We start from the raw sequence: 23,613 nt of genomic DNA, 5'->3' as shown, positions 1-23,613 counted from the left end.
AACTCCTTTGACTCTCCCCAGTTATGACTAGTGCGTCACCCTAGTACTTGATCGCGCTGTGCCAAGTCAGTTAGGATTTTCATCCGCCGCATTATCGGTGGTTCTCATATCTGCATTTTCGGGGGAGAATTTAGAAAAATTGTGTGGAGCCAGAGAGACGAGACTGTTGACATGAGGACACAAGAACAAATAGGAAACCATGTCAAGGTGTTTCCTGTAGGTCCTAATTCGCTTCAGCGCATGGAGCTTGTGATCACACGAGAACAATCTGATAATGTCCTCTAAGGCTGTTGCAAAGACTATGAATCGCCCATTTTCCACAAAAGCTAGTGGAGAATACCAACCTTTCCAGAAGTTTTTTGATCTTATACCAAGGCTGTATTTCTTCAACCAGACCTGGTTACTGTAGTCCTGTAAAACCCAAATATCCAAATGCGTCGGATAGATAAAATCAAAGAAAGACAGAGACCCTTCCATCTCCAACAAATAGCATTGACTGCCTTTAGCACCATTTGGATGTTGGGTTATTCTGAATGTTTCATTGCTTACTTCCATCGACAGTAGACGATCTTTACAAGGATCGAATTGGCAGAAAGATTCATACGTGTCTCGGGTATTCCCACCAAAGACAACCCAATGCAAGGCACCATTGCCCCAAACCGGGTGTTTGTGATAGAAATTCATAAATTCTTTAGGATCCAGGCCCAGATCATAACTGGGAAGCACCACCTCTCTCCATGAAGTTGAAGGTCCCACAGTCAGTATCTCACACTTGTGCCCCCACAAACCTATAACTTTGTACTGTCGAGCTAAAGGATCGAATGCAAAGCCATAGGAATCATGGTTCCAAAGTTTGGGTGGAGGGAGTTGCAGCCAGTGGCCAGTGATAGGATTTGCGACGCGATAGTTTTTTATTATATTGTATAAGAGGATTAAGCCATTACAAGAGGCCTTTATATCAAACCCGCCGACGAAGATCCTTGAATCTCTATGGATATTTTGTTGGAAAAATTCCTTTATTCGTGGATATGAGAAGAAGAACAAAAATGAGATGCTTCAAGGCGCATAGTCGCTTTCCTTAAGACAATATTCGCCCCCCACCAAATCTGTGCAAGGAGGTCCACGAATTCGCCTCCAAGATACAATGAAGCCTGGTTCCATACCAAATTGGCTGATGATGTTTTGCACTAACGACACCAAACCGAGAATCACCCTTACATTTGACAAGTATGTGAGACCCAAGTGTTTGTTTCTCTAGAATAACAAACACTTGACAAATTTTCTAAAACACAAGTAGAAAACACTTTGTTGGGGAAACTACAAGAGAGAATCAAGAGACTAAAAGATCCATGGCTTTCTCAAAATTGAGTACTTCTAAATCTGGATGTTTTTCCTCTATTTATAGAGAACTTGTGTCCCTTCAAGTAGAAACACCCTTTGGAAACATCCCTTCAAAATTTTAAACCCATGTCCTTTTGATTGTGTCTTTTCACTTCTTGAATGGTCATGAACCTTCATAAAGTGTCCTTTGGATATTGAATTTTCTATTCATGACTCTTGGAAGCAAAGGTCACGAACCGAGAGAAACACCCATTCGTTTTCTCTCTTGTCAAAACATTTTGAAAAACTTTTTCATACTTTCCTTTGACTCTAAAAACATGATTTTGAAAATCAAAATCCAACAATCCCCCACCATTTTCAAAATCAAAGAAATTATCTCATCATACTTGGATTTCTTACGCATAAATAAAGGTATCTTTCGATTTGAACCTTTACTTAGTGAGAACACATCAAAGTTGACCAGAATTTCATAGTAGACGTGTCTTTGAACTAACTATTCTATACGGTCAACCGGACACGTTTCACACATAAGAAATACTTCTCCTTAGGTGATTCTTCTAAGCCGACACGTGTACTAGCCTTGTGTCTGTATCTCGGTTTCATATAGTGCTCTAGAGACTAGCCAAGTCTCATAGAAGGCGGCACCACCTTCACACTCGCATAGGTAGGCTTAAGAGTGCCCCTGTAACTATAGCACCCTAACATCCTGTTGCAAGCCTATTAAGAGGTAATTGCTCATCCTCCTCCATTACACATTACAGGTACCAAGCACTTTCCTTGGGATGGCATTTAGATAATATTATAGTGCTTGCAATATCTCCGAATGATGTACTTGGGCTCATTGAACTCAAGACTTGATGTCTCTTCAAGCGTTGAGTAGAGTTTCCATCATTGGTGATCATTGGTTAATGGCTTTAACCCATCCCTTTATGGCATTTAACCACTATCCATCTTGCGAGATCTTTCAACCAAAAGTTGGTTTGAATTGGTATAACCATCCGTTATTTCACCATCTGTGAGTAACTGCCTTACAGAACCACCTTTAGTCACATATATCCTGACTTACCACTTGGTTATAGACAATAGTGCAAGAACCCACTACTGGAATTTAAACAACATTGGCTTATTCAAATCAGAATTTCCAATAATGAATTCCTTAGCCAATTTGCCTCTTCATCCTAAAAGCTCAATGTATTGAATTCTGGCGCCATAGAATCAATTATGCATCCTTTCTTTTAGAGGCCTGGGAGATATACCCCCACCATGAGTGCATATCATTCACTCATTCATGTGTGCTCAACTGGCATTTCCATATCCTTTTATCATACAGGATACCAACTATAGACATTTCTATAGTTCAAAATTCTTTTCAGTCATTTGAAAATCCATACATATTAATGTACTTAACCTGAACTTCTAGTAAACATACAAGTTTACATACTGCATTTGTTTTACTAGGTCTAACAATTATCAACGCATTAAAAAAACTATCAATAACATAGTTTTACTTAGACTGAAAAACAATTCTTCTACTTTCCAATTTTGGGCTTGAACCAAAATTATATACCTTGGTGTATGTTCAAATGATTGAACCTTTGGGTATTTTCGATATTGAGGCATAACATGACCGTTATTCTTTCTCACAATTTTCAATACCCAACAAAACATTTATAACACCGACATTTTATAAATGACAAAACTCTTTGGCATTTTAATACTCAATTTTATGTCAGATTTTGATCGAAAAATTACGTATGACATCTATAATACCAATGTCAACAACATAAAAATCACATGTCATCCAAATACAATAATTTAGCATTTTAAATTTACTATATGTATACTTATTGCATTATGTATACTCAAATTATTTGATATCTTATCAAATATTTCTTATTCTATTTGGATACTAGAGCAAAATATAAAATGAATTGCATATCTTATTTCCAGACTAGAAATAACCAAAACTTGAAGTCATTCAATACATATATATATATATATATATATATATATATATACACTTTTCCATCAAGATTACTACCAAGATGCAATAATGGCCATTCATTCAATACTCATGAATCTTAGAGATTAAGAACATAGTTTTCAATCTTAGCATTCAAAGCCTAATTATCAAAACAATTTATCTTGGCTTCCTTTATAAATCTTTTGGCAACCATCTTGTTTCAAATTAATCTTTTGTTTGTTCTATTTTGATCTTTTTCTTAAAAGATCCATTTTCAATATATGTCACAAGCAAAAGAACTTCCAATAGTAGTATCTTTTGATAAATATAGACCTTACCAATAGAGACTAAAGCTACTAGTACTCTTAGGGTTTTCAAAATGCAGCCAAGAGGATAAATAGCCTAGGATCATCCGGTAAAAAGTGTACAATTTTAATTGGACGTGTGGTCTCCTTTTGAACGAACTATTCCTACCATATAGACTAACCACATGCAAAATGTAGAAAGTATTTCATTATTTGGTCATGACTTCTTGTCGAACAAGCACTTCGCCCCCTTTGCAATCCCCATTGTCTTCTATTGATTTTATTTTCTTTAAAATCACTTGTGATTTATAGTAACCGTTGGATGACTGTCCAATCTCATATCCCTAGAAAATTCTTTTCTGATTTCAAATTTCAAGTAGTTTTAAAACTAACCACATAACTATCTTTTATTTCCTACAATGGTGTGTAGTCTCACTAAAGACAAACCTTAATTGTAATTTTTCAAAATGTTTTGACAAGAGAGAAAACGAATGGGTGTTTCTCTTAGTTCGTGACCTTTGCTTCCAAAGTCATGAATGGAAAGTTCAATGTCCAAAGGACACTTCATGAAGGTTCATGACTATTCGAGCAGTAAAAAGACACAATCAAAAGGACCTGGGTTTGAAATTTTGAAGGGCTGTTTCCAAAGAGTGTTTCTACTTGAAGGGACACAAGTTCTCTATAAATAGAGGAAAAACATCCAGATTTAGAGGTACTCAATTTTGAGAAAGCCATGGATCTTTTAGTCTCTTGATTCTCTCTTGTAGTTTCCCCAACAAAGTGTTTTCTACTTGTGTTTTAGAAAATCTGTCAAGTGTTTGTTATTCTAGAGAAACAAACAAATGGGTCTCACATACTTGTCAAATGTAAGGGTGATTCACGGTTTGGTGCCGTTAGTGCAAAACATCATCAAGCAAATTGGTATGGAACCAGGCTTCATTGTATCTTGGAGGCGAATTCGTGGACCCTCTTGCACAGATTTGGTGGGGAGTGATTATCGTCTTAACGAAAGCGACTATGCGCCTTGAAGCATCTCATTTTTCTTCTTCTTCTCATATCCACGAATAAAGGAATTTTCCAACAATCTTAAGACTATATTGGAGATCTTCAAGGCGTTACTAAGGCAAGTCATTATGATGAAAAGAAAGGTACGCTTTCTTATAAACATCAGAAATTATGTTTAATTCTACATGCTTAAGCTTTGTAATATCTTTACATTTCCCTTGAAATCAAATTTGTCCACCAATATGGAAAGACTGTATAGTCTGTTTCTTTTAATGGAGGTTTATTTCTCTTGAAAAATTGACTTAAAGTCAATATTTAGAGAAAAAGTAGAGTATTATGTTCTTACCTCCTAAGGGTTCAATTCTCTTGAAAAATTGACTCTATGTCAATATTTAGAGAAAGTAGAGTATAGAACTCTTAACCCTATCACATAACTATTTGGTGGAAAATAAGAAAGGATATAAACAATACTTTCTTCCATGGAAAGGAGTTCTTGGTCAAAGGGAAATTTGTGTAGAGGTATTTTTAAGGGTAACAATATATAAATATGTTTCACTACAAAAGAACATTAGCCATGTTGACACACATTCATTGGTATGATCAGTGTGTTGTGCACACAGAGTACACCAATTGTGACGTGTCTTAATGCATCAAACCACGCTAAAACATCTATGGTATTACCGCATGCATAATATATGGATCCAGACAAGGGTAATTGTTATGTACCCAAAATTAGTGGGTTTATTTTAAGAGTCTGTTGTGTTTATTATTTGTATCTATTGTAACTGTTGTTATTAGATATGTAGTATCTGTGTCATGTGTTGTTATTAATAGAGTCATGGGTAGTTATTTCTGCTGTCTGTAACTGTGTTACAACTGATTAGGTAGTGGGTTTACATGGTTAGACAGTTAGAGTGATGAGTGGGTTTGTATTTGGGTTATGTGATCAGTTTTTCAGAGAGAAGGGAGAGAGAAGTATTTCCTGAAAGAATTATTGAGGCTGTTCCCCTGGAAGTGGAACTCTTTTCTCTTCTATGTTGTGTATCTTCTTTTGATTCAGTGCAGGTTTATATCAGTGGTATCAAAACGGTCGATCCTATCTGCGATACTGAGGAACCATGGCTGATGGAACTAGATCACAGGATGTGAAGAAATTGGAAGCAGAACTCAGACAGTTACGAGAAAACAATGAAAAACAAAGTAGACAACAAATGGAGGCCATGAATCAGATCAAGCAACTCGTAGCGGCGTTGGATCTCAAATACGAAACACTGTCGGCATCAACAGTGCACAGAAATGGAGATCAAGAAGAGCTTATGCATGACTCGTTTCCAAAAGCACAGGTGGGAAGGGGTCCTACTTATACCAGATATACCAAGATAGACTTTCCAAAGTTCGATGGTGAAGATCCTCTTGGATGGGTTACAAGAGTGGAGCATTTTTTCACTTATAACAACACCGAGGAGGAATAAAAAGTCCCTTTGGCGTCCATCCACTTGGAGAAGAAGGCGATTCAGTGGTACCAATGGTTAGAAAAACTAAAAGGACAAGTACCGTGGAAAGAATTCATGGAGGCAATTTGCGCACGCTTTGGTCCGAATTCTGATGAGGATTTCCTTGGTCCCCTTACCAAACTTGAACAAACTTCAACAGTGGCAGAATATGAAGACCGTTTCGAACAACTGGCGAATCTAACCAAGGATCTTCCGGAAGATTTTTATGTCAGTTGCTTCCTTAGCGGTCTCAAAGACGAAATACGGACTAGTGTGCAAATGTTTAAGCCTAAAACGGTGTTGCAAGCAGTTGGATTAGCTAAGTTGCAAGAGGAGAATCATGTGGCATTGTCAAAAAGGCAAAAAATAGGAGCAAACAAAGTTGTGGCGCAGATTAGCGGTCAAATCAAACAACCAACCGGAACTACTACTCCATTTGTGAAGAAGTTGACACAGGATGAGATGAAGGGCCGGCGAAATCGAGGGCTGTGCTACAATTGTGATGAGCGCTACACCCCAGGACACCGTTGCAAGAGACAACAGATATTTATGCTGGACCTTGAAGAAGATGGAAGTGACGGTGAAGAATTGGTTGAACCTGAACAAAAAACCGGTGATGGATCGGAGGAACCTCAAATTTCAGTGCATGCTCTTTCCAGATCCACATCCCATCAAACGATGCGAATTTGGGGCTACATTAAGAGAGAACCAATTATTATTTTGATAGATTCTGGGAGCACCCATAATTTTTTAGATCCAGGAACGGCAAAAAGGACAGCTTGCGAAGTACAAACATCTCGACCATTGAAAGTCGTAGTGGCAGATGCTGGTAAAGTTATGAGCATGGCTGAATGTAAAGGGTTGAAATGGGTGATGCAAGGGACTATTTTTCAAACTGATGTCAAGTTGTTACCACTTGGGGGGTGTGATCTGGTGTTAGGGATCCAATGGTTGGCAACTTTGGGACCAGTTGTTTGGGACTTCTCAAGGTTAAGAATGGAGTTTACATTAGAAGGTCGGAAGTATACACTGCGAGGTGGCAAGGAAAGGTCAGCAAAGTTGGTTGGATCACAACGCATGAACCATATTTTGAAAAAAGGAAATAGGACCACTATGGCCCAACTTTTTGCAATCACGGCCACTCATGAGGACACCATGCTAGACAAGGAGATGGGGGAGCTCTTAAATGAGTTCTCCGATGTTTTTAATGAGCCGAGTGGACTACCACCAACACGGGCCAAAGATCACCGCATCCCTCTTCTAACTGGCACCTCACCCATTAATGTAAGACCATACCGTTACCCATACGTCCAGAAAAATGAAATTGAAAAGCTACTGAAGGAGATGTTGGAAGCTGGAATTGTTCGGCCAAGCACCAGCCCGTTCTCATCACCTGTTATCTTGGTACGGAAAAAGGACGGATCGTGGCGCATGTGCGTCGATTATCGTGCGCTAAATAAAGTGACAGTAAAGGACAAATTTCCGATGCCGATAATAGATGAATTATTGGACGAATTGCACGGAGCCAAATATTTTTCAAAGTTAGATTTGAGATCGGGATATCATCAAATTCGGGTGCACACCGACGATATCCACAAGACTGCCTTCCGAACACACGAAGGGCATTATGAATTCTTAGTAATGCCATTCCGACTAACTAATGCCCCGTCAACTTTTCAAAGTCTGATGAACGAGGTATTTTGTCCATATTTACATAAGTTCATTCTAGTGTTCTTTGATGACATATTAGTTTTCAATTCTACTTGGTCTGAGCACTTACAATGTGTAAAGAAAACTATGGAAATTCTGCGTGAAAACAGTTTATATGTAAAAAGATCAAAATGCTTGTTTGGAAAACCCGAGTTGGAATACTTGGGTCATATAATTTCAGGTGCAGGTGTTTCTGTAGACCCATTAAAGATTTCTAGCATGACTTCATGGCCAAAGCCGAAAACTTTAAAGGCTTTGCAGGCTTTTTGGGCCTCACCTGATATTACAGACGCTTTGTTAAGAACTATGGGAAAATTAGTAAGCCGCTGACAGAGATGCTCAAGAAAGATAGTTTCAAGTGGTCCGTTGAGGCAGAAAAGGCATTTGAGGATCTTAAAACTACAATGACATCAACTCCAGTATTGGCCTTACCAGACTTCTCCAAGCCATTCATGGTCGAATGCGATGCCTCTGGTGTGGGGATTGGTGGTGTGTTGGCTCAAAATGGTCGTCCCATTGCCTTTACGAGCCAGGCACTATCAAGTCAACATCTTGGTCTTTCTACATATGAAGAAGAACTCATGGCAATTGTGCATGCAGTCACAAAATGGAGACAATATTTAGTGGGGAGAAAGTTCCAGATTTGTATTGACCATCTAAGTCTCAAATTCTTACCAGAACAACGGGTGACGACACCACTACAACAAAAATGGCTAGCAAAACTGTTGGGGTATGATTACGAGATCGTCTATAGGCGCGGGAAGGAAAATTTGGCAGCAGATGCATTATCACGACAACATGAGGAGATTGAAAATATTACAGCCATGGCTATAACCTCCCCTTGTCATGAATGGGTGGAAAAAGTGAAGGCTGAGTGGCAGACTGATCCAGAGTTAAAGGAACTCATCCAACGACTCTATGAGGACCCAACAACACACTCAAATTTCAAGTGGGAAAACAATGAATTAAGATACAAAGGGAGACTTGTGGTGAGCTCTGTATCTCCACTAAGGTTTAAAATTTTATCAGCTCTTCATGCAAGTTCAGAAGGAGGTCACGGAGGAATGCACAAGACACAGAAACGGGCTAGTCGTTTGTTTTATTGGCGGCGACTGAAAAAAGATACCAGGCAGTTTGTATCCGAGTGTGAAATTTGCCAACGGAATAAGAACGAAACCGTGGCTTCTCCAGGACTGTTACAACCGCTGCCGGTGCCGGAGCGAATTTGGAGTGACATAGCAATGGATTTTGTGGAGGGTCTGCCAGTATCACAGGGCAAAAGTGTCATATGGGTGGTGGTTGATAGACTTAGCAAATATGCTCATTTTATTGCGTTATCTCACCCATACACGGCTGTTACGGTAGCTCAAGCCTTCCTGAATCACATTTTTCGCTTACATGGGATGCCAAAAACAATTATCAGTGATCGTGATCCAGTCTTTCTTAGCAATTTCTGGCGGGAATTTTTCATGTTGCAGGGCACTCAACTTCAGATGAGCTCATCTTATCACCCACAAACTGACGGTCAAACAGAGGTTATCAATCGCTGTTTGGAGATTTATCTAAGGTGCATGACAGGTGATAAGCCCAAGCAATGGGCAAAATGGTTACCTCTCGCAGAATGGTGGTATAATACATCATTCCACTCTGCAGCAAAAATGACCCCATACGAGATTATTTATGGGCAGCAACCGCCAATGCTGGGCTTATATCCAGATGGAGGTACCAAAATAGATGCAGTAGAGTGAAGTTTACACAAAACCGAGATGCTATGGTTCATTTGTTGAAACACAATCTACATGAAGCCCAAAACCGTATGAAACAGCTTGCGGATAGACATCGAACTGAACGTGAGTTTGAAGTGGGGGCTTGAGTATTTTTGCGGCTGCAACCATATAGACAGACTTCAGTGGCCCTTCGCAAAAATATGAAGCTTGCTCCCAAGTATTTTGGGCCATTTCTTATACTTCAAAAGGTGGGACAGGTTGCTTATAAACTGGATTTACCAAGTGAATCTCGTATCCATCCCGTATTCCATGTATCTTGTTTAAAAAAGAAAATTGGAGATGTTGTTCAAGTGCAGACCAATTTGCCAGAATTGGGCGAGGATGGAGGAATTAAATTTGAACCCGTAGCTGTTTTGGATAGACGGATGAGCAAGAAAAATAATCGAGCAGTCATCGAAGTCCTAGTCCAGTGGTCTAATCTTGGGCCAGGAGAAGCCACGTGGGAGCCATTGCACAAGCTGAAAGAAAAGTATCCAAGCTTTCAACCTTGAGGACAAGGTTGCTGCCCAGTGGGTGGCAATGTTATGTACCCAAACTTAGTGGTTTTATTTTAAGAGTCTGTTGTGTTTATTATTTGTATCTATTGTAACTGTTGTTATTAGATATGTAGTATCTGTGTCATGTGTTGTTATTAATAGAGTCATGGGTAGTTATTTCTGCTGTCTGTAACTGTGTTACAACTGATTAGGTAGTGGGATTACATGGTTAGACAATTAGAGTGATGAGTGGGTCTGTATTTGGGTTATGTAATCAGTTTTTCAGAGAGAAGGGAGAGAGAAGTATATCCTGAAAGAATTATTGAGGCTGTTCCCCTGGAAGTGGAACTCTTCTCTTCTATGTTGTGTATCTCCTTTTGATTCAGTGCAGGTTTATATCAGTAATATTCTCGTAAGAGATGAGTATTTTATATGTAGTGTCAAGGTGTTGTTATTATGAGTCATGGGTTATTTTTACTTGATCTAGGGGTAATTTAGTAATTTTCCATGATATTGGGGTATTCTAATCATTTCACCTTGTACGAGGTTATTTTGATCATTTTTATGTAATAAGGGTATTTTAGTCATTTTGCACGACTCAGGGGTATTTTGTCATTTTTACCTGCTATAGGTGTATTTCGGTCATTTTGCCTGACTCGGGAGTTTTCTAGTCATTTTACCTAATACCATGTATTTTGATCAGTTTTTAATGTCATGTGGGTACTTTAGTCATTTAACACTTTTCTGGTATATTTTGGTCATTTTAACCCCTTACGGGGTGAGATTTAGATTTATAAATAACCTCTGGCAGAAAGGATTTATAAATCCAAAAAATTACAGTAACATGAGGAATTTGTAAATCTTGTGGATTTCACTCAAATCCAAATCCAGATGTCATAAAGGCTTGCGAAACGCCGAATTTGGATTTAAAAATCCAAATTCACCTCCAAATCCAAATCCAAGGGGTATCCAAACGGGCCCTTATTTCGTTGTGTTTCTTATAATTCTGTATTTTCATTAATTTGTGTTGTTATTATGTTTTGTCCTTTATTGTATCATCTAATGAAAAAACAATCTATTTATTGTTCTTCCCTTATAGTATTATCGAATGAAAAAACAATCTACTTAAATTTGGGTAAGCTTCATTATGGATGCATTTGCAATATAGAGGTTTCTATATATGCTATTTGTTGATTTGTTCTCCTTTCATGTCAGTTTACATTGCATTAGGTTCAGTTCAATTTAGTAACCATCCTCTCCCTTCCTAAGCTATCACAAAGCCTTTCTTTTATCGTCTGCAGGACCTAAAATTCATGTCTCCTCTCTCTCCCTCTCTCTCTCTGAAATGGAAAAGGACCCAAAGCTTAGAGAGGTAAGGCACCAATAAGATTTGAAACATAGTTTCCAAGCCCTCCCATGTCATTGTGGACTCCCCAAAGCCATGTTTCGGTCCAAGTCCATAATGATCTTGGCGTGCAAAGTCAGTCAAAACTCCTTCAACCCTCCCAAATTATAACCGCGTCAAGCCGGGTCATCTAAGATTTGCTCCTCTCTCTCCCTCTCTCTCTCTAGAACTAGTATTAAAATTCATTTATTGAACAAAAAACCGGCAATTTAAATTCGTCCATTGGATTTCAAAGGTTTTACTTGTATTAGTTTGGTATGGAAAAAAGGCCAATTTGGTTTTGTATCCAGAGGCTACTGATTTACATGGTTTGAAATTTCAGTTTCGGCATAAATTTCGGACCTAGCCAAAACCTTATGGGACAGAAATTTGTTTCAGGAACAAAAAATTAATGTTTTTTTTTTTTTTAAATTTCAACAAAATTGCCGAAATTTCGACCCAACCGAAATTTTGTACGTTTCGGAAATTAGAGAGTCGATTTATCACTGCACATAAAAAATCGACACCCACAAGGTGAATCTAACCCTACAATTTGCTGTTAAAAGGATGGTGAGAAAACAAAGAAGCCACGGCTGGGCAAAGCAATGTTAAGCATACGTCAGTCCAAAATTGATTATTAGATATAAAACACAAATTTGAATCAATTATCAATTTTGGACTCAAAAATCAATTCACAAAATCGTGCCATCAGGGACTTGGTACCTGAATCGTGGCATCATATGAAAAGACACGTGGAAACTCATGCTGCACCCTTCATTTGAGAGGTGCACTTCTCAATGGCTTGCTCCTGTTTCAAGTCCTGACAATTCAGAACAAAAACGCCCACACACAGGGGGGGGGGGGGGGGGGGGGGGGGAGAGAGAGAGAGAGAAGATGCAAATAAACCAGTCTTGAGCATGCACATAGAAGTCAGAAATACAAAAAAACAAGTCTTCAACCATCAACACTGAGGCACAGATATTAAAAAACCAAAGTCTTCAACCATTAAAATTAAAAGGGCCATAATAGAACCTGCAGAGAGATTATAACACTGAGCATACCATAATGTTGTACTGAAGTGAACTGACCCCTTGGCACACATGCATGCCTAAAAACTACCCATCTTCAACCAATAAAACTAGAACAACAAGAAAGTTAACTGCAGCCAAATCATACTAATAGACATAACAGAATGTTGTAGTGACATGATGCTTTGGAATGTAAATGCAGAAAGTCTGTTGGTTCTTATCCCATCAGAAGAGCCAGGGCACAATAAAGATGAAGGAGGAAGCTCTGGTCTTCTTAATATGTCTATACAGCTGGCCGGTGTGAATTGAATCCCATCCAATCACCAACATAAGCAAAGCACTTCTGATAAAGAACAACAAAAGAGAAGGAAAAAAAAATGTGGCCATCAGAAACCAGGCAAATTCAAGAACCGCTATGGAGCCAAAAAAGTGAACAGTTACGAGTAATTTTAATACATGAAGCGATGGGAGATACAAAACCTTAGAACATATTGGGTGATCATGGATGGAGCGACAGTGGTGCACCTCAGAGCGCAGCTGGCTTGGCCGGTGCAGGCTTCCCCTGCACCGGCTCGGGGAATTGATTCATTGATTGCTATTCAGAATCATCGTCCACCTCCTCATCGCTGATCTCATCAAAAGTCCTCATATCCAGTTGATATCGGAGAATACCACCAATACCACCAAACCCTCGACAGAATTGGGAACCCTCTTGAGATTTGTTGGTGACAAACTCGAGTGTACAACCAAAATTCTTGTACCCCTCTGCAAACCACTCCAGCAAGGACTTTTTTTCATAAACTTCTAATTCAGTTGGGAAGTTGCTCTGGTCGGCTTCCTGCTCCTTGTTCAAATGTTTGATGATGGTCTCCCCAGTGCTACTATTCTTCATAACATATCTATTGATGTCCAGGTTCTCCCACACTATCAGTGTCTCAACAGCTCCCATGTCCAGAGCCTTCAAAGTGTCATCCACTCCGAAAACATACTTCCCAGTATCTTGGCTTATTTCTTCAAAGTACTTCCCAATCAATTTCTTTTCCTGAATGAATTTTACATTCGATAATATCTCCGATGACAGTTCTATGGCCTGATTAAAACCATTCTCTCCTCCATAAGAAACGTCAACCACATTCAGTATTTTCGCCTGGAGACGGGGATCAAACATATCGGACTGACTCAACTCCGTCTTGAAATCAGCAGAACCAGCCAAAATCAATCCCGCTACGTTAGGTTGACTAGTAGCAGGATTTATGAAATACTGAGTGGCAAGCTCAGCTGTCTTCCTCACATAGTTGTGGCGTTTTTCCATTCGAAGTCGAGCAAATCGCAAAGCTGACTGCCCTCCTCTTCCATGTTTCTTTGGAAGATCGACAGTGAATTTATGAAGCACCTCACGTGTATTCCCACTTAAAGTGCCAAAGAGGGTTCCATTACCATCCATAACAATGAACCCAAATTTATCATCAGATTCTAGAAGTTCATTTAAAGCCTCTGTGTGGAACTTATTGTCACACAGATAAAGTGATGCATTTATGGGCTTAAAAGGCATAAAGTCAATGGTGACCTTCTTTTCTTTTCCATCTTCAGTCACGATGGTCCCTGTGTATAACACCAACCCATTTGTAGGAACCTTAGAGTAAAGCTTCAGCCTTTGTTGAGCAGACGTAATGGCACCCAACACAGACTGCCGATTAACTCTACTCTTAATGTTGGAAGCAGTTCCAAATTCGTCACCAAGCATCTTGGTGACACGGGAAATTTGATCGCGTGGTGGCATGATAAGAGATATCATGCTAGTCCCATTGCCTCTTGCAGCTTCCAGTCCCTTGATGAGTTTCTTAATCTTCCAAATCTCGATATTCTTATCGGTTTCCTGACCATCTGCCATTGTGAGAAAAAAGAAAACAGGCAATCTACCTGCACCACAAACACACATGCTAAGAACCTAAAATTCCATATCTCGATATTCTTATCAGCTGAGTAGTGCCAGAATGTCATAATAATGTTATTAATATTAGCATTGTCCTATCTAAAATTAACCATCACTTAAAAATGCCAAAATGGAGGCTTCTTTATGAAATGCTGCAAGCAGAATTCAATCACATCATGTTGCAAACTAGCACGCAAACACTATTTGTGAGAGCTGCTTAATTATTTCAAGAACATAAAAAATTTGGTAACTTTGCCACACAAATCAGCAAGTGGGAGCAGGAGCAACACCCAAAGTAGAAAACAAGCTGCTCAGATATCAGTTTTTGCTTTCTAGGAAATTTATAGTGCTTATGGAACAAAAAATTCAGAAAGAGTGGGGCATAAACAGATTTACATGAGCAAACATGAGGAATTTGTACAAGGAAAAGAAAATTCTATTTACAAGCTTATAAATTTTCAAGACCTGAAGCTTCAAAGAAATCGTACATAAAACTTATTTCATAAATGGAAAGCCAAAAGTTAAAATAAAAGTTAACATGGCAATTGTATTTCAAGTTTCTAACATATGAAATTAATTATTAGTATTATATGTTTGATGATCTACTATTTAGTTCTAGCTCAATGGTAAAGGCTTGATCTTCGACCTTGAGGTCGGAGGTTCAATTCCAACTTACCTATAAAAAAAAATATACTATTTAGTAAAAGCATGAATGAGATGAACCGGATGAAGGCTCAAATGGGTAAGCTGCTTGAAATGAAAGATCTTGGAGCAAAATGAAAATATTTGGATATGCATTGACATAGGAAATAGAAAGCCAGTGCTTGAAGTTAAGATAAGGGATGTGAAATAATGTCCCCTGTGCTTCCACTTTTTTTTTCGTGCTTCAACTTTATCTTCTAAGATATGCCCTTAAAGAACTACACAAACAGAAATGGATGGTTAATTTACTTTACGCACGCGTAATGGTACTTTCCTAAGACCTAATATTTCACATGCATTGGCTTCCTTAGTAGGTACGTGCCTAATGGGGTAAGGAACATTGAATAGCAAAGAAAGCGCTCCACCATTCAAAAGGCAAATAGAATAGCAACGGAATGGGTACTCCAATATTTGGAAGGCACATTTGATAGCAATCATTGAGCCCCTCAATAGGGAAAAAAAAATTTCTACATAGAATGGCGAAGAAAGTGGTCAACCATTCGAAGGCAAATTGAATAGCAACATAATGGGTGCCTCAATATTTGGAAGGCACATTTGATAGCAATCAACAAGCCCTTCAATAGAAAAAGAAACTGTTTTATCCTGAAAGGACAAACCATCAAGTTCTACTATGTCATGCAGGTAATGGAAGGTGAAGTCTCTACAAGGTGAATATAAGAAGAAATTACCCCAATGTGGTTACAAAGCCAATAGCCTTAGAGAAGCTAAAGTGGTGTTAGGCTTCTTTTGAGATCAAGAACGAACAAAAACTGGGCAGGGATGGTCAAGTGTACTGTTGTCTAGGTGTATATTGGTATGTGGTGGTAAACAATTCTATGTTTAGTCCATTAGTTCAGTCCGTATCATTTACTTAAACGTCGACACCTAATGGAAAGATACGAAGATGGCTACAGCATTTGACTATACCTACGGTACATGGTTCAAAGTATCAAATTTCCAGCACACATTGGACAGCTCAAATTCAGCAAAGTATTATACGAATGAAGACTTTCCATATCATCCAGAAGAAAAACGAGTCATATTGAGCAATACGTCTCAGTAAAGGGCGGCCCAGTGCACGAGGCTCTCACCATTGCGGGGTCTGGGGAGGGCTACATGTACGCAGCCTTACCCCTTCTTTGCAGAGAGGCTGTTTCCATGACTCGAACCCGTGACCACCGTTGCACCAAGGCTCGCCCTCTGGCAATACGTCTCAGTACCAACTAAAATTTTATTTCATGTTTGATTACCTCTCCTCACATCCAGAATAGATGTTCAGTGATTAAAAATATTCGCATGCAGAATGTATGTCTGGATCAAAGAGGACTTTGTCCTTTACATTTTCTATCCATTTTCACTAAATACAAAAGGCTTAGATTGACCTTTTTCCATGATTGATATTCAAAAATCTCCCCAACTGCCTCTGCTTTCATTCCTCAAAACAAAAATCCCCATAGATGCTATCCAACACCAGTTTAATGAACTTTAGTTCCATTTTTTGCAGCTCCAGTATTCATGTGTTTGGTCATTCCCTTAGTGCTACTTGCCCTCACTTTGGCCAGTCCAGAAATGCTGATTGCTCAATAAATATTTTTTCAAGGTTTCTACACATTTAGGAGTAAAGAAAAATGACCGAAGATTTCTTGTCAGTGCGATGGTAGTTCGTGCTAAAGCGGGTGGAGTTTTAGTGTATATTGACGGAGCGTGTTCAGGAATGGAGAAATCTAGGGTTTAGGGAAAGCAATGGTGGTACACAGTGTGACGTGGGGAGGAAAGACGAGAGAGCAGAGAGTAGGAGATAAATAATAAACTTCTCAGGAAAAAATATAACAGTAGGCAACAACTGTTGAGAAACAGAAAAAAAAATGGGGAATAGACAATGCGAAATGGCCGATAGTCCAGGGGTGGCCACAGTTAAAGTAAGGAGTGAAATTATCAGCCCCACTAATTTATATCTCCTTTTTTATTTTTTTCTTGTTTCTACTTTCTTTCTACTGTGATTTCTCCCCATTTCAAAGACAAGGAGGTAACGTTTTCAAGCGCAGGAAAAATCATCTTTTCTTTTTCTTAGTTTTTTTTATTTTTGTCCCATTTTGAGAATTAACTGTCAGATGTTTTCTAGAGGTTTGACATTTTTTTTTTATTGGGTTTCTCCATTATCTAAGGTAATTTTTTTGTTCTTTGTGAAAATAGTAAATTATATCATTATATTACTAGTGCAAGAACTACTAGTTCTTGATTTTTGCTATCTTTTTAATTATTTTGTTTCTTGATTGAGTTTGGGTTCTATTTTCCATTTCCGCCTCATTTTGAGTCTCTAGGTTTGGTTTTAACTTTCGCAAATTATACAGCCTGCCTTTACTCAAATCAATATAGCAAAGGAAATTAAATTAAATTCATTTCACTTTGAGTTATCTTGAGGAATAGTGTGTTGTGTGAGGATGGAAGGGGTTCTGAATTGGTTGTTGTTGTCAAGATGCTTGAAGAAAAGTCGGGAACAGAATATTTGAATACATGTTTCAAAAGCCTTGTCCTCTTTGGTGGAAGAAAGATGGAAGGGGAAATAAGGGGGAGATGGGTGAAAGTGATGGGCCCATCATTAAATTCAAAATAATTAAAAAGAAGCTTACGTCAAGACTTTAAAAATATATCAAATTTATAATATAGAAAATTGAAATGGATGTATGTTGGTTTAAGGAATGTTTTGGAAATTATTTTTAAAAATGTTATACTTTTTGGACAATACATAACTTTTGATGACTAATTGGAAGACATTCTCCAAACTAGGGACTTACTGTCAATGTTCCCAAAATTCCAACTTGAGTTTTGCATTGTCTAGTATTTAAAATTACAAAAATACCCTCAATTTAAAGACTTAAACTTGTTTTTTAAAGTTTAAACACATCTAAACCGGACAACCTCCTCCCTTTCTTATTCCCCCCTCTCCACCGTTTGATCACCCAGAGGTGGATAGAGAAGTTGGTGAGCGGCTGTTATAGGAGTGATGCATGAGTGGAGCTGGTAGTAAGGGTGGTCTATCACGATCCATACACCTCATCTACAAAGGAAATACTTAAGAAAAAACACACAAACCACAAGATGCACACAAGTTTACACGACTCATGTACAAAGAAGATAATAAAAAAACAGAAACCACAAGATGCACACGAGTTTACATGGTTCAGCAAGATTGCCTATATCCATGAGAGAGAGAAGTCATCTTTCACTATAAGCAAAGAGCACAAGAGATTACGAAGAAATAATAACCAATCACTTAATGCAATCCTTTCACACAAAATGGTCACAACCCAGAAAATCTGAGCTACCCTCATATACAAGAGAAACCCAAGCCATTTCTCTTCTCCATGAAAAAACTCCCATTCTTCTCATATTACATGATGCATAGCATACCTTATATCGATTCTTATGCTACCAAACCTAAAGTCTCTGTCTTCCTCTCCTCTCCTAGTCTAACTAGGAAGCAGCAAGATAGATCACACAGTTTTAGAAGTAATCCAAACTCATCTCTTTGACTCTTTGTTTTCTAGTCAAATAAGAAAATCTGAAAGAGAAAAACTAAGAGCCCCACTTATCTCAAGACCCAGAAAACCCAACATTCGTTTATTTATACAAGACAGCAATTCTCAGTTGGCCTAATTATTTTTGTGTACAAATAGACACAAACAAAATGTGGTTCAAGTTTCAACACTACAAATAGAGCACACTACATGTGACAGACATATGGTTGGTTGTAAACACTAGAAATGACAAGTGATTCCATTTTTTTTTCAAATAGAATTAGAAATTTTCCATTGTTCAGTTATGCAGTGACATCCTAATGCAAACCAGTTTAATGTCTTGAGTTAAAGCAAAAATAATAAATTCGTACTAAACCTCCTCAATTAGGAGTCCGAGCATTAATAAGCTCTAAATTCCAGCTCAACCCTAATTCTGAGATATCTGATCCATAGTTGCCAGGTCAGGAAACGGAAGCGTGAAACGGAACGTGAAACGGAAGCGTGAAACGGAACGTGAAACGGAAACGTGAAACGCTTGAAAAAAATTAAAGGAGAAACGTGAAACGCGTTTTCTTGAAAACTTTTTCCCTCTTTTTATCAAAATCATGTGATATATAAAGGGAAATAACTCACCCCTTTTGTTTACCGGGGACAGCCCCATCTAGTGTAGGTAAGTAATATATTGACCCATTTTTTGCTTGGAACAGCCCTCTTTAGAGTATTTAGGCTCCTCATTTACACTGGATGGGGTTGTCCCCAGTAAACAAAAGGGGTGAATACTTTATGTAGGAAGTAATATATTCAACCCATTTTCTTACTTGGAACAGCCCCCTTTAGTGTATTTATGACTCACCTTTTACACTAGATGGGGCTGTCCCCAGTATTTTGAGATCTGCACAAACCATCTTGTCCTTTTTAGTATTTAAAGAGCTGTCAAAAGTTTATTACATTTCCCAAATAAGCTCACAAATCGATTAAAGAAGAAAGGACAGGCGACAGCTACGCAAATATTAAAATATGGTTGTGATGAAATCGATTAAAGAGAAAAGACAGCTGTGCAAATATTAAAATATGGTTGTGATGTGTAGCCCTGTTGTTTACTGGGGACAGCCCCATCCAGTGTAAAAGAGGAGAGATAAATACACTAAAGGGTGTTGTTCCAAGTAAAAAAAGGGGTGAACATATCACTTATCTACATAAAGCATTCGCCCTTTTGTTTATTGGTGACAGCCCCATTAAGTGTAAAAAAAGAGTCATAAATACACAAAAGAGGGCTGTTCCAAATAAAAGAATGGGGCGAATATATAGCTTATGTATATAATGTCTTTTTATGCAGAAATCATGCCATCTCTCCCAAACGCCTCCATCTCTCTCCCCCTCTCTCTCTCTCTCTCTCTGGCCGGCCAGAGAACTGAAGAAGAAGGGAAAGATGAGTCTCTCTCTCTCTCTCTCTCTCTCTCTCTCTCTCTCTCTCTCTCTCTCTCTCTCTCTCTCTCTCTCTCTCTCTCATGCGTTTCACGGGCGTTTCCGCAACGTTTCCCATCCGTTTCGGAAACGCGTTTCCCACTTTGCCCTAGCGTTTCCTGCAACTATGATCTGATCACTATCAGATGCTCGACATGGTCAAACAAGACCAACAAAGGCTAATTCATTTTCACATCTTAGCCATTTAAAAATATGTTAGAATCATCACACATTTATGATCAATGGTTTCAATTCAATCATTAGAAACCAGGAATCATGCTCCAGGCCTAATGGCACATGTTACCTGGTTTAGGGCTTTCAAATTTCAATTTAAACACCATCTGAGAGTTCAAGATACAAATTGATTGGATTCAAATCATCAATCAGTTCCAAAATATGCTTAAACAACGCCTCATGGCACTGGAATGGAATGATTCTAAAAAGGTTTAAGAACCAAAAAGAACCTAGGTGTTAAAAAACAGCCTAAAGGCATGAAAATGAACTTTTAGTAGGCCTCAGATGGGGGCCATGTTCCCAAAATGGGCCCAGGGCATAAAAAAACTCTAAGAACCAGCTAGAAGTCCTCACACCGACCCAAAAGTTCAGAACCTATTTCGGGCCAGCAGTCCAAGCCCAGGCCCAATTCGAGTCCCAACATCAACTGGACTATGAAGACACGGGACACTGTGTCTCCATGACGCACACTCGACGCATCACAGTAACTCACACATGCCACACAAGAGACAAGACAGCCAGATCAAGGCTGAGCCGGGCCACAGGATCCAGCTTAGTGTAACCAATTGTTGCCAAGGCCCAGAACCCAATAACTTTTTATTATACTGTCAAACTGTTGACGATCACTGGTGATTATCGGACCGTCGGATCGCCCCGCCGTTGGGTGGCGATGATCCCTGGTACCCAGTGACCACATCCACATTGGTCGATCGATGACCCCAATCTCCAATTGCCAATGATGACTGGTTAATAGTCACTGTAGAAAAAGGTCACTGAAAACGATTGTGACGGTGTTTCTTGTTAATCGACAACAACCTCGGATCTGATCCACAAGGTCTTGGACAATCAACATTGAAATTTTTTATCTTGTATATAAATCATGATTTAGGGATTTTTATCACTCATCAACATATTCATTTTTCCAACTGATATTTCCAGTGCTTGATCTTCTTTTTTTTTTAACGTTTCCAGTGCTTGATCAGGCCCGTCATTTATCTGACGTAGACCACAGGGAACACCAGACGACCACTTCCTCTGAGTTCTGACCCAACCCAAGTCTCAACCCGAGGAGGGTCAACATGAAACCAACTCGCCTATTAGACACTCAACCCTAACGAAATCTGACGAACCAGATTTTACAAAACGAGTTGGGTGGGGTCAGGTCCGGTTGGTCCAGGTACACACGCAGAAGAAAACTTTATACATTAGGAGAGAAAGAAACTTCATCATAAACTAAAAGAATAGAAACGGGATAAAGAAAAAATTCGCACTAAAGCTGCAGATTTCCTCGACAACTAAGTCAACATAGTTGTTTCTTGAACTGAATCCATTGGCAACAAGAGATCAAAACAAAAAATTAAAAAAAAAATCCAGATCAGAGATTACATAAACATATTTGAGAATCTAATAAACAAACCCTACCTTAGAAATTAATTGGTAAGAGTCGAAACAAATGAAACCCACATAAGAAATCAGCAACAAATAAATACAAAAATCAACATCAGATATTACATAAACATAATTGAGAATCCAATAAACAAAACCTACATAGGAAATCTATTGGAAATAGAGTAACTAATCAAACCCCATATCAGAAATCAGCAACAGATGATAAAACAAAATTTACATCAGGGATTGCATAACCGTAATTGAGAATCTAATAAACAAAACCTACATAGGAAATCTATTGGAAATAGAGTATCAAATCAAAACCCACATCAGAAATCAACAACAAATGAAAAAACAAAATCCACATCAGAGATTACATTAACATAATTGAGAATCTAATAAACAAAACCCACCTAGGAAATTTATTGATAAGAGAGTAAATAATCAAAACCCATATCAGAAATCAGCAGCTCTAACCCTATGAATTCAAGAAAAGGAAAAGAAAAACAAAGAAAATAACACGAAAAAATTGTGGGTTTTCTGTTTCGTACCAGAGAAAAACTGATGAAAGATGAGATTTCTTCTTCTCTTCTTCGAATTGCTTCACGAAGAGAGAGAAAAAAAGAGAAACGGAAAGGGCGAAACCTAAATGAGGGAAATTGTGTTATTATATACTTAGGTTTTTGCTGAATTACCTTAATACCCTTATGCTTTTTAATAAATTACAAACTTTCCTAAGGCCCTGTTTGGATGGCAAGAAAAACATTTCTGATGGAAAACTTTTTCTTGGGAAACTTTTGTTCTTTTTTTTTTTTCTTTTTTTTTTTTGGGTAGATGAGCTGGGGTTTGGCGGACCCCTCGTGGAAACTTTTATTCTTTTTGCAATCACGAGGAAATTCTATCATTATGGTTAATTTAGAGGGATATTATCATAAATTGAAGGTCCCTTTAAATAAAAATTGAGTAGGTTCGGTTCAAGTTATCTCTATCGGTGTGTTAAAATGTTAGGAAAATTTAGAGATGTTTTTCCTTTCCAAATTTTTTTCCAGAAAATTCTTGCAATCCAGAGTGAGTGTTTGGCTAGGTTACCATGGTTTTAAAATTTTTAAAATCGAAATAAATTCAGTTTCTCGTTTTTTTTCTCAGTTTGGATTGCAAGAAAAACATTTTTATGGAAATTTTTTTCTTTGAATTGTTTTCTTTTACAATTCAGAGGAAAATGATATGATTATGGTTAATTTGGAGGGATATTATCGTAAATTGAAGGTCCCTCCAAGTAAAAAATGGAATAGGGTTCGCTTAAGTCATCTTTTACTTTGTGTAAAAAACAGTAGGATTTTTTAGAAATATTTTTCATTTCCAGGAAATTCGTGCCATCCAAAATATGAGAAGGCAGTGGTAGAAGTAGGTCACTTGTTCACTGATCCAAGTATCCAACCCATTTATTTAGGGTGATAAAATTTGCACGCCCTGTAGGATAATTCGCACCCCTGTTAACGTGAATTGCCGTCAAAAAGCGTTGAAGTCCGCAGTCCACGGGTGTGAATTATCCTACAGGGGTTGCGAATTTATCTCCCTATGGGAGTGAATTTTTAGGTAGGACTTATTCAAGAGATTAAATGGTTTTGAACGTTGAACAAATCAGTGCCTCTTGTACTTCCTTGAAAAAGGTGCATCTAAGTATAAAAGACCCCTAGTTTTGTAGCGGATAATATAAACAGGAGTTGTTACAAGATGTATGCACAAATTTTCCACGGAAAAATTTAAGTTTAGATCAAAGTAGGAGCGAGGGCTATTGGTTCAATGATTCAAACTATCTTTTATTTCAATGATCCAAACTATTTATCTTCTTCTTACTATGGAAGGGTGATGCACCATGAT

The 23,613-nt window shown here is 38.3% G+C and overlaps 2 protein-coding genes and 1 pseudogene across 4 annotated transcripts; 1 reads left to right on the top strand and 2 right to left on the bottom strand.

Annotated features, from left to right (window-relative positions):
• Positions 1-66: 66 nt before the first annotated feature.
• Positions 67-1,161, bottom strand: LOC143861652 (F-box/kelch-repeat protein At3g06240-like). Its single transcript, XM_077372538.1, has 2 exons — positions 1,102-1,161; positions 67-1,014 (listed from the first exon to the last, which is right to left on the bottom strand). The coding sequence occupies exons 1-2, from the start codon at positions 1,159-1,161 to the stop codon at positions 67-69; spliced, it is 1,008 nt and encodes a 335-aa protein (XP_077228653.1).
• Positions 1,162-9,744: 8,583 nt separating this feature from the next.
• LOC143861650 (uncharacterized) lies at positions 9,745-10,095 on the top strand. Its single transcript, XM_077372537.1, has one exon. It carries the CDS (start codon positions 9,745-9,747, stop codon positions 10,093-10,095), a length of 351 nt encoding a protein of 116 aa, XP_077228652.1.
• A 2,262-nt stretch (positions 10,096-12,357) lies between these two features.
• Positions 12,358-22,409, bottom strand: LOC143860481 (eukaryotic peptide chain release factor subunit 1-3 pseudogene; annotated as a pseudogene). 2 transcript variants are annotated; one of them, XR_013239723.1, is made up of 3 exons: positions 22,284-22,409; positions 12,973-14,412; positions 12,358-12,835 (listed from the first exon to the last, which is right to left on the bottom strand). The product of XR_013239723.1 is annotated as a eukaryotic peptide chain release factor subunit 1-3 pseudogene, transcript variant X1 (transcript). The 2 variants fall into 2 exon arrangements; XR_013239724.1 differs by having other exon boundaries at positions 12,358-12,832.
• Positions 22,410-23,613: the final 1,204 nt, after the last annotated feature.

The sequence above is a fragment of the Tasmannia lanceolata genome, unplaced genomic scaffold (genome assembly GCF_043159265.1).
Source record: "Tasmannia lanceolata isolate RefF3 unplaced genomic scaffold, GAP_Taslan_0.1 ptg000037l, whole genome shotgun sequence".
NCBI lineage: Eukaryota > Viridiplantae > Streptophyta > Magnoliopsida > Canellales > Winteraceae > Tasmannia > Tasmannia lanceolata.
The sequence above is the reverse complement of the archived record's forward strand: the minus strand, read 5'-3'. Positions and strand labels throughout refer to the sequence as shown.

Bases quoted from the DNA above. Each gene is read 5' to 3' on its own strand.
- LOC143861652 (XM_077372538.1), bottom strand. From the start codon at position 1,161: ATGGAACCAGGCTTCATTGTATCTTGGAGGCGAATTCGTGGACCTCCT. The intron at 1,015-1,101 runs GTGGGGGGCGAA...CCACGAATAAAG, and splicing joins GACCTCCTTGCACAGATTTG to GAATTTTTCCAACAAAATAT.
- LOC143861650 (XM_077372537.1), top strand. From the start codon at position 9,745: ATGAAGCTTGCTCCCAAGTATTTTGGGCCATTTCTTATACTTCAAAAG.